This window comes from Piliocolobus tephrosceles, chromosome 9, assembly GCF_002776525.5.
Source record: "Piliocolobus tephrosceles isolate RC106 chromosome 9, ASM277652v3, whole genome shotgun sequence".
In the NCBI taxonomy this organism is placed as follows: Eukaryota; Metazoa; Chordata; class Mammalia; order Primates; family Cercopithecidae; genus Piliocolobus; species Piliocolobus tephrosceles.
The window spans coordinates 33,203,269-33,214,439 of record NC_045442.1 but is presented as its reverse complement, the minus strand read 5'-3'; the positions used below and the strand labels follow the sequence as shown (position 1 = coordinate 33,214,439).

Sequence of the window (11,171 nt, the reverse complement as noted above, 5' to 3'; positions counted from 1 at the left end):
TTAGCCTCATACCAGAGCCTGGAGACTAAACACTGGTTCCAGTATTTCTCATGACCCCATTTCCATCTTTGGAATTTAGATGGAATCTCAGCCTCCTCTCCATAACCTCAGGGCCTAAGGGCCTCCTCTTAGTTAGGGCTGGAGTTAGTATTGGGTGACTATATGTTCACCAGAACGGCTTTAAAGCCAGGAAGGATGTTTAGTAGCTAAAGTGAGGGATATATTGCCTCCTACCCAGGCCAGTTATGTCCACCATCCCCCCAAGGATATGGATGATGTCTGAGATGCTACCTGCTGTGGCTCTCCAGCACCTTCAGGGGCGAGGAGGCAAAGCGCAAGTCCCACAGCTGAATCACGGGAAGACGATCATCCTCTGAGCACAGCACTAACTGGGTGGCTATGTCAGGATGCCAGGCCAGGCCTGAGCAGTGCATCTGCGAATAAAGCATATCCCAATGGGTGCTGTAACCTGACTCTTTTGCCTAGTTGAAATGAGACCACTCTGAGAGCAAGTTTTGTGTCTCTTCTGTGACTGGGAACACCACAGGCATCAGAAAGTGATGGCCAGGAATAAGTAAGGAATGGTAGAAGCTTCCAGATCAGCTATGTTTAGCTTCCCTGTTTTCACTCTCAATAGGAAATGTGCTAAGTGGCTGACTCCACATGTCCGACAGCTGAAAGCAGGACTCTGGCCTGGGGCAGAGCAGCTCTAACTGCTCGGCAGGAGAGAGAAGCCAGAGCCCAAGCCTGTGTTCTGGCCTCCACTACTCACCCTGTTGCTGTGATCACTGACTTTGATGATAGGTTCATTCTTCCTGAGATCCCACACAACTGCCTTGCCACTGGGGTGAGCAGAAGACAGAATGTGTTGGGCTTGCCGGTTCCAAGACAGTGCCTTGATGTCCTCTGGGGGCTGCTAAGGCAGGATGGGGACAGAAAGATGACAACTTGTCACCCCCTGGACAAAGTGACATCTGCTGTTCCACTGCTCCCAGCCACCCACAGCAAGTCCAAGAACAGACATGGGGCTACCCAAACTAAGACAGTGTTGGGAAGCTGGGAGTTGAATTTTCCAGGGAGGATCCTTTAGGGTATCAGTGTAGAAGCAGAAGGGATGGAAGGCACATCTAAGTTTTACTCCTACCCAAGGTTTTACTAAGAGGATAGAGTCAAGATTTTAAAAAACAGCCCTCTTGTCTAGGACAAAAAGAGAGGGAGAGAAGGAGGAAGATGAGGGAGAGCGGAAAACATAGATATCGAAGACCTCCAGACAGAGTGAGGCCGAGAGATAAACCGTAAGATGTTATCAAATTGAAACAACTTACCTCACGATACTGTAAGCACAAGACAGAGAAAAGGCCAGGAAGCAAAAAGATGGGCCCAGTTACAGATTGACAGACAGGCTCTCCAAGACACAAGACCAGACCCCCGACTACATGGGAGAGCCACATACAGGGAGAATAAAGCTGACCCTCCCCATAAAAAGGACAATGGTATGTCTGGGGTCCTACTCTTGCTCCCTCTTTGCTGGGCTCAATGCCCTACTCAACTCTGCGAAAGCTGACAGCACTCCCATCCCTTCTTGTGGTGTCTTTTGCTCTCCCCACCTTTCATCGGCCTCCCAGAAACTCCTAGAACAAGTAATGAGCACAAACCAACCACCCCATATACACCCTCCACCCACTGGCCATCCTAGCTCTTATCTGGCTGGTAGCATGTTAGTCTATGGAGCTTTATTGCCCTCCAGTGGTAAAGCTTGAAATCTCGTGCGCTCCAACTGGCTCCAGAACACAAGACTTTACCTAGGAAAATCAGCTGCACACTCTAAGCAGCAGCCAGGGTTGGGTGGTGGGGGTGCTGCTCACCTGTGACTTGGATCCCAGGGTCATTGGCACATTCAAGTTATTCAGATCCCAAATGAAGACTTCAGAATCGCTGGCCCCTGAAGCCAGGAGGTTGCCCTGTATGAATAAAAGGTGTTTGGAGACACACCACCCTAGGAAGAAGTAGAGCGAGAAAGGAGGAAAGAAGCCCAAATTTGGGGCTATCAAAAGCCTCCCCTGAAACAGCCTGGAAAGGGATCAGAGTTACAGACCGGAGGCCACAAGTGAATGCTTCCACTCAGATCTGTTGCTCCCTGGCTTGGACATGTTTGACTAACTGAAATGTAGTACCTGTAGTACCTGGAAAGGATTAAAGTCGAGGGCTCTGACAGCCCCCGTGTGCTTCTGTTTCTGGGCAATCACAGGCTCCTTCCCCGAAGACAGGATGTGGGTCACATTGTATAGAATAAGCATGCCATTGTCCCCGCCGCCTGCAATAACCCCGGAGCTTTCCAGAAGCCCATTGCCAAAGCTCCCCCAGATCAGCTTGTGAAACCTATAAAGAGGAGGAACTGGCATCAGTACAAACTTAGGTTCATGTCAGTAAGCACAGGATGGGCATCTCTGCCAGCTTCTGCCATTATGCAGGCAGCCCCACCCCTAGCTGGAACTTGCCTGTCTCCTTCATTTCCCAGACAGAAGGGAGGTATCCTCCACCCAGTCCTGTCCTTTCTCTGAAAAAATGTTTCATCTATGTTACACTGGAAGCCAGGAAGCCACTGCCTCTGAGTTGTGTGGAGGTGTATATATACACATATATGTACACATATATATGTACATTTTTAAGTTAACATTGGGGTTATATAGGCCCTGTGATATATACTTCAAATAGATTACTTCACATAATCCTCACAACTCATATAGTCAGGTAATAATAGCAACCACTTACACTGATTGAATACTTTCTATGTATCAGATACTGTTTTAAGCACTTTAGATGTATTAGCTGACTATTTAACAACCTCATGAAGTATTACTATTATTTCCATTTTCAATTGAGAAAACTGAAGCACAAAAAAGTTATAAAATTTCTGCACATGAGCTAGTAATTTTATCCCCATTTTAGGATAAATGCTAGGAAGTAGCAGGGTCAAGGTTCAAAGTCAGGCCCATCTTATTCCAGAGCCTGAGCTCTTAACATCATAAAACACTGTCTCCTATTGAGAGAAAGATCCAAACTCTTCTGTAACTATTAGAAGCAGGCTCCCTAGACCAACAATTCACTCTCAAACTGGAAATGAGAAAAGACCCAACGGCCTCCCCACCCCATGCCTCTCCCATGTGGCTGGCCCACTGGAGTGGCAATGTGGCTGCAAAGGGCCAGCCCTGAAGACAGAGGCATGGAAGGATACACTCCCATTCAGGAAATACTTTTCTGGCTTTCTGAGGATGCTTCTAACAAAATAATGCCAATGTCTTGCCCCAGAGAAAAAGATCTCTTTGGATCCCTGGACCCCTTCTAGAAAGTTTGGGTCCTCTGCAAAGCTCCTACGGAAGGCATGTGAAATCCCTGAAGCCTCATAGGTGGTCTGTCTCTCACTTCATAGCTGCTAGCTAGGGACATTTCCACAGCCCTTTGGAGAAGCCAGATATCAAGCCAAATGAGGTTACAAGATCTCCAACTGCAATGAAATATTCCCTGAGAACAGTCAGCAAAGCAACTGAGTGGGTGACAGGCAGGAACTTGTTAGGCCAGTCACTGGAGCAGAGCCAACTGGTCAGAAGCAAAGTGTGGAGCACCAGCTCAGACCACGTCAGCATCTGAAGCAAAACAGCAGAGCCGACACAATGCTAGCTAAGAGGCTACTGCCAGAAAGGCTGTTTTCTAAGGTTGCAGTGATCTTAATATAGCAGAAGGGTGTTTTTCCATATAGGTTCAAGAGACTGCCATGTCACCCAGGGACTGGAGCTCAGCAGGGGTAGAGGGCATGTCAACTGAGTAGTTAGAGAAGCCCACAGTAGGTCACACAGGAACCAGCAGAGGGTATGTCCAGTGAAAAACCCACATGGAGATGCAGAGGGTGCAGCGACCTCAGCACGGTCAGAACACATGACACACAGAGCAGAGTAAAAGGCACCTGAGACCTCAAGGGGGAGTCACCAAAGGGTTGGAGAAGAGGGCAGTTACTTCAGAGTGCCAGTTACTTCAGTTTGTCACACACAGGGTGTGACAAAATGATTTTCTTTCTGTATGCATGTGGAAAGCACATTTCTGTGGTTAACCACCCCACTAGTGAGGGTAAAGTTGGCGCCTGAATAGGGTGTGATAGATAACAACCTGGGCGAATGGGCTTGACACCTAGGTGGAGTTACGTGAGGAAGGCGACTTGATGGTTCAGGGTGCTCAGGGAGTGTCCATCATCTCTACTCTGCAAATGAAAACGGAGCAAGAGATGGGTGGGTGTATACTATTCCGCAACTTTCTGATAAGTTTGGAGTTTTTAAAAACAAAAAGTTAAAAAACAAAAAGGTGGTCTAGCTGGGCACAGTGGCTCACATCTATAATCCCAGCTACTCAGGAGGCTGGGGCAGGAGGATCACTTGTGCCCAGGAGATGGAAGCCAGCCTGGTCAATATAGCGAGACCCTATGTCTATTTTTTAAAAAAAAGAAAGAAATATCTGCTGTATAAATTGTTTCCATGATTTATTCATTCCTTCGGTTTTGATTCTTTCATTTTCTTATTAAGTTTCTTTAAAATAAAAAATCCCAGCTTCATGTTAGTGAACTAAAGCGAAAAGAGTTTGTCCACATTCAAGCCAAAATAACGTGGGAAACTCAAGCCTCCCTAGAAGTCAAACAGAGTGGTTAAGGCAGTACTCCAAGCTGGAGAATGAATGGAGCATTGGTTGCTTGAGAGGCAAGCTACTTCTCTGAATGCCTATTATACAACAAACTACTACACATCTACTATGAATTCTCAATTTACAGTGGAAAAAAAAAGTTCAGAGAAGTTAGATAAAGTGTCCAAGAGGACAGCAAGTAGCAGAGCTGGGATATAAACTCAGGTCTCTCCAACAACTAACCCATGCTCTACTATCTTAATGCCTTTAGAAAGAAAGCAAATCTTGAGAACAGGAAAACTGAGAGAAGTACACAAATGATTTTTTTTTGTGCTTGACATTGTCCCTTACAGAAGGCCCTCAAAGAGAGGACACAGTGCTCCCCAAGTAGCTAGAATTGAGATAAAGGTAGAATGACAGAAGATAGATCCTCTACTTTCTCTATGTTACTTGACGATGGTTCTTCCAGAGGTTATGGGGGCCACTCCAGAGAGCTAGAAACTCAGTGTATAGAAAGGGTAAGGTACAGCAGACCACACACTGGCCTCTCACCTCATTTACCCACAGCAGCTATGTCCTCAGTCAATGATATAAAACAGTGTGATATTCTCCCAGAAAACTTTCTTTTTGAGTGTAATTCATCTAACAAACCAAACACTGTTTGCTTCACTGCACATGCTAATCCATATTGATTCTGACTGCATCCAGAGGCATTTATCCATGCACTCTCTTCAGTCTATTTATAGCTGAGGCTGTCCCTTATCTCCCATACCAGTGTTTCAGAACATTTGTCTTTCAGTCAAATATTTCTAGGTAGATAATATTTCTCTGATGCATCATAGATTGAGGATAAGGGGATCTACAGGATCCAAATTTGGTTGAGGCATGGGTTTGGAGAAAAGGGCAGGCAAAGAATGGGGAAGATTTTGAAAGGTATATGTTTAGTTGATAACAAAGAGATACAGGAAGAGGTTTAAAAATGGAAAAAGGAGGAAGACTACTAGAAAATAAAAGGGAGTAAGAGACTGAACATGAAACCTGAATTCAGATCTCAGCTAGTTTCTTAGAAGTCATCTTGTACAATCTCTTCTTTATACATAAGAGAAGGAACCTGAGATAACTGACTTGATTTGCCCAAGTCACACAGCTCTATTAGTATTATGGCCAATGCTACGGCCCCACACAACTGTGCCTTATGCCACACCATAGAGAAGAAGACACAGAAAAAAAGAGAGAGGAAGACAGAAAGCAAAGGATGAGCGGCCCTCTATCTTCCTTGATCATCCTGGTCAATAGTTTATGATACTGACTGTTGAGCATGTGACCTAACCTAGACTGGAACAGAATGAAGTGGGTGTCTTAGATCCTGGGGTGTCTAAGATGATGTCTTCAGAAAGGCCCCAACAGGGCTGTGTCAAAGGTAATCCCTTTGGGATTTAGGTCTTTGGGAATGTGATTCAATCTTCCAACACAGTTATAGAGGTGGGAAAAGAAAGCAGAGATGAAATATTATCAATAGGGTTAACTGTACTATTTATTCTGGTTACTGGCCCCAAATCCTTACAGAGTAGAACAGGAGTATGAGGTAAAGTTCAGGACTCCAAATTCAAACTAACAGCTTGAAAACCTCATAAGACACTAAGACTAACTGAAGACTAACTGTAACTGAAGCGCTGGATTTGAATGCTGTCTGGTAACCCAGAAGTTTCTTCTTCTTTTATTTTTTTGAGGCAGGGTCTTGCTCTGTCGCCCAGGCTGGAGTGCAGTGGTACTCAGCTCACTGTAACCTCTGCCTCCCACATGCAAGCGATTCTGGTGCCTCAGCCTCCCAAGTAGCTGGGATTACAGGTGTGCGCCACCATGCCCAGCTGATTTTTGTATTTTTAGTAGAGAGGGGGTTTCACCATGTTGGCCAGGCTGGTCTTGAACTCCTGGCCTCAAGCAATCTGCCCATCTCAGCCTCCCAAAGTGCTGGGATTACAGGCGTGAGCCACCGCACCTGGCTGGTAACCCAAAAGTTTATAATATCACTCATTCGTATAACAAATATTTATTAAATACAAATATTTATTAAATATAATGCCAGGCACTGCTCTAAGTGCTGGAGATAGAGCAATGAGTAAAACATTAAAATCTCGGCTGGGCATGGTGGTTCACGCCTGTAATCCCAGCACTTTGGGAGGCTGAGGTGGTTGGATCACCTGAGGTCAGGAGTTCAAGACCAGCCTGGCTAACATGGTGAAACCCCATCTCTACTAATAATACAAAAATTAGCTGAGCATGGTGGTGCGCACCTGTAATCCCAGGTACTTGGGAGGCTGAGGCAGGAGAATTGCTTGAACACAGCAGGTGGAGGTTGCAGTGAGCCAAGATCGAGCCACTGCACTCCAGCCTGGGTGACAGAGTGAAACTCCATCTCCAGAAAAAAACAAAACAAAACAAAAAACCATTAAAATCTCTGCCCACATGGATCTCAAAATTCAGTTTCTAAGATTATACTTTCTTAAGAACCCTTGACCCTAAGGAGCTACTACTATGCTGAAGCTGTTGCTTTGCTTGTTGAGGATTAGGACCCTTGCCTAGTGCCCCCTCACCCTTTTTCCTTTTCCTATTAGCTCTCTCAGGTTGAACCCCTTTTTTAAGCTCCAGCATATAAACATCTTGAATTAGCTCACCCCTTTGAGGGGCCCCTTCTGAAATGCTTGGTTAGGGGCTAAGAGTATCTAATCATCATCAGTAAATCCTCAAGTGCCTGCTCTTCAAAGGACACAGGTACTGGAAATACAAAGAGATGTTAAAAAAAAAACCTGCAAAATAAGAGATGCTGTCATAAAGTGATGCAGGAGCTCAAGAAAGGGCAAACAACTAACTTTTCCTTATGAGGTTAAAATACGAAAAGAAAGAGGGTACTTCTGTCTAATATTTTAACTAATCTCTTAGCGGGACCAAGAAACGCACAAGGAGTTCATCAATTATCAGATGGAATGTTGCCTTCTAGACCAGTAACTTCGAATATAAAAAAAATTAATAGAAATGACACTTTATTGATAGTATTAAAAAATTAGCCAGGTGTGGTGGCGCACACCTGCAGTCCCAGCTACTCAGGAGGCTGAGGCGGGAGATTCGTTTGAACCTGGGAGAAAGAGGTTGCAGTGATCCGAGATTGCGCCACTGCACTCCAGACTGGGCAAGAAAGTGAGACTCCGTCTCAAAAAATAAATAAATGAAAAATAGTAGAGCCAGCTGGCTCAGTGGCTCACACCTATAGTCCCAGCACTTTGGGAGGCTGAGCGGGCTGATGGCTTGGGCTCAGGAGTTCAAGACCAGCCTGGGCAACATGGCAAAACCCCATCTCTTCTAAAAATATAAAAAATTAGCTGGGTGTGGTGGCATATGCCTGCAGTCCCAGCTACTCAGGGTGCTGAGGCGGGAGGATTGCTTGAGCCCAGGAGGTGGAGGTTGCAGTGAGCCCTGATTGCGCCACTGCAATCCAGCCTGGGTGACAGAGTGAGATCCTGTTCCAAACAAAAACAAAAACAAAAACAAAAACAGTATAGTAATATATGTATACATTTATATTGAGTATACCTTGAGTATAATGAATATTCACATTTTTTCTGATGATATAAAAATTTGGAGGCCATCGCTTCAGACTGTAAGCCCCACCTTTATAAGATCTTTAGAAGAAGGGCAGAATAATGGAAAGAAGGTAGACTTTGGACTCAAATAGGCCTTGACTTAAATCCTAGCTTCTCAGAGTTTCAGTTCCCTTCTATGTAAAATGGAAATATGGTACTTATCACTTATTATGAGGAATAAATAAAATGTACAGAGCCCCTAGCACACGGTCTAGCATGTATACATGTGCTCAATGAATGATAGTACCTAGCGCTGGAAGCCTGCAAGAGCCATGAAATCCATGAGAACCAATCAGTGTCTAAAAGCAATGAGGAGAGGATCATTTGTTCTCTTCCTTGTTGGCAGAGAGGGTGATATTGTGTAAGGTTGTTTATCTTCACAAGAGCCAAGGGAGGAAGGACCCAATATCTCTGGGTTCAAAGACAGGCCAGGTACGCGTGGGTCCAGGCTTGTCTGAGGCATCTCTATCACATGCATTCGGCCTGACACTGCTATTGCTGCTGACCAGAAAGGTGGGGGTGGTTGTTTTTTAAATCCTTTTGCAAAATAAGCCGAGTTAACTACTCTCCAACTTGGCAAAGCTCGTTCTTCCCTCACTTGGCTCTTCAGGAGCCCTGAGAAACACACACTGCTCCCAGGATTCCTCATCAGTATCTTCGTCAGGATCTACCCTGTATGGGTCAGACAATACCTGCTCGAGGCAGAAAGGACTCCCTTGTGTTTCAAGTCCAGAGAAGGGTCCCTGAAATCAACCTCAAATATTTCCAATGTGCCATTTGTGCTGAAGGAGGAATCTAGCTGTTGGGCAGATGTTCCTAGGCACAAGAAAAGGCAGAGTATAAGCAACAATATATGCATGGATTTCAGGTATAAGAGGGTTAAGGAGTGAAGAGGAGAAGGAACAGAAGAGGGCTGGGTATACCCTTTCTCAAAGGTAACTCCACAAAAACAAGAAAACATTGGCCAGGCACGGTGGCTCACACCTGTAATCCCAGCACTTTGGGATGCCGAGGTGGGCGGATCACAAGGTCAGGAGACTGAGACCATCCTGGCTAACACGGTGAAACTCTGTTTCTACTAAAAATACAAAAAAAATTAGCCGGGCGCGGTAGTGGGCACCTGTAGTCCCAGCAACTTGAGAGGCTGAGGCAGGAGAATGGCGAGAACCCAGGAGGTGGAGTTTGCAGTGAGCCAAGATCGCGCCACTGCACTCCAGCCTGGGTGACAGAGTGAGACTCTGTCTCAAAAAAAAAAAAAAAAAAAGAAAACATGACGTACCTAACCTTGAGCCATAGTCCTAGGCAGCCCTCAGGTACCCAAAACACCTAATATCCCATTGCTTATGCTATCTTTCTATGATCTGAGAGCTTTCTCTGATGCAAAATAAATAATTCTAGATACTAAGCTTCCCCTCAACCTATGTACTCCCAGTGAATCCTAATCCACAGTGTCACCATACCTGTGGCCAGATACAAAGGGTATTGGCTGGCTGGGCTCCATGCCTGGATAGCTGGCCGCTCAAGTTCCTTCAGCTTCATGGTCTATCCTGTAGGTGGCAGAAAACTGACACGGCCCTCAGCCCACTGAAAATAGAAACCAGCAAACTTAGCCAGATCCAGGGAGCATCTGTGGACAAGAGTTCTTGTTTGTCTTTCTACACCACAAGATAGGGCATTTCAGGGCAACACAGAGTGACAAATACATGACCATCTGCAGATCTAAAGATAGTTCATTCACCCAATTACTGAAATATAATGCTTTAAACCTCAAAAGATACTCAACCACAATGGCTACCATAGGTTCAGTGGTGATAACCATCAAACCAGACAATCTCTCAGTGATTTTTGTCCATTTCCTTGGCTTTAAATAGCATCCATATGCTGATGATGCCCAAATTTATATCACTATCACAAATCTCTCCTCCAAGCTCCAAGTTCTTATATGCAATTTCTTCTTCTTCTTTTTTTTTTTTTAGACAGAGTCTTGCTCTGTTGCCCAGGCTGGAGTGCAGTGCCATGATCTCAGGTCACTGCAACCTCTGCCTCCCGGGTTCAAGTGATTCTCCTGCCTCAGCCTCCCAAGTGGCTGGGATTACAGGCATGTGCCACTATGCCTGGCTAATTTTTGTATTTTTAGTAGAGACATGGTTTTACCATGGTGGCCAGGCTGGTCTCGAACTTCTGACCTCAAGTGATCAGCCGCTTATATGCAATTTCTAATCAAATATTTCACTTGGATATAGTAGATACCTAATGGGGGCGGGGAACTCCCATTTTAGTCTATCTAAAATGGAATTCTCTATTCTACCATCTCTTCTGGGGTTTTTAATTTGTTTTTTCAGAAAGAAGCAAAGTCACAATCTCTTCTGTTCTTCCTCCAGTTTTCTTCATCTTGGTAAATGGTTCCACTATCCACCCAATTGCTCAACCCAGAAGCCTGAAAATCCCTCTTGATCCCTCCTTCTCCCTCATTCTCTTCTAATCCATCATTTAGTCTCCCTGATTTTACCTCCAAAGTATATCTTAATCTGTCTACTTTTCTCTATTTTCGCTGCCAACAGCCTTTTTGATGATATCATCTTTCACCTGGAGTACTGCAACAGTCTCCCAACTAGCTATCCCCCTTTCTACTCAAGCCATTACCCAATTTGTTCTTTACACAGCAGCAGGAGTGAACTTCTAAAATAAAACATAGGATTTTGGCATTCCATGCTTAAAATCTTTCAACAATTTCTATCACACACAGAATAAAATTCAAATTTCTTTGAGCCCTGCCCAAAGGCTCCAGCCTACAACTTCAACTTCATCTTTTGATACTTTTCTCCTTATTAATTGTGCTTGAGCCACACTAGCCTTTAATTTCCTGAC

At 44.9% G+C, this 11,171-nt stretch overlaps 1 protein-coding gene across 1 annotated transcript in view; it reads right to left on the bottom strand.

The window, feature by feature from the left end:
* Positions 1-11,171, bottom strand: part of SEC31B (SEC31 homolog B, COPII coat complex component) — a 33,870-nt gene that overhangs the window by 20,126 nt on the left and 2,573 nt on the right. The window contains exons 2-7 of the mRNA XM_023206430.2: positions 9,764-9,887; positions 8,996-9,119; positions 2,184-2,379; positions 1,866-1,961; positions 773-916; positions 292-434 (exon numbers count right to left, since the gene is read on the bottom strand). Of these exons, the coding sequence (XP_023062198.1) occupies positions 292-434; positions 773-916; positions 1,866-1,961; positions 2,184-2,379; positions 8,996-9,119; positions 9,764-9,842 (782 nt within the window). The 5' untranslated portion in view covers positions 9,843-9,887. The remainder of the gene's footprint in view (positions 1-291; positions 435-772; positions 917-1,865; positions 1,962-2,183; positions 2,380-8,995; positions 9,120-9,763; positions 9,888-11,171) is intronic.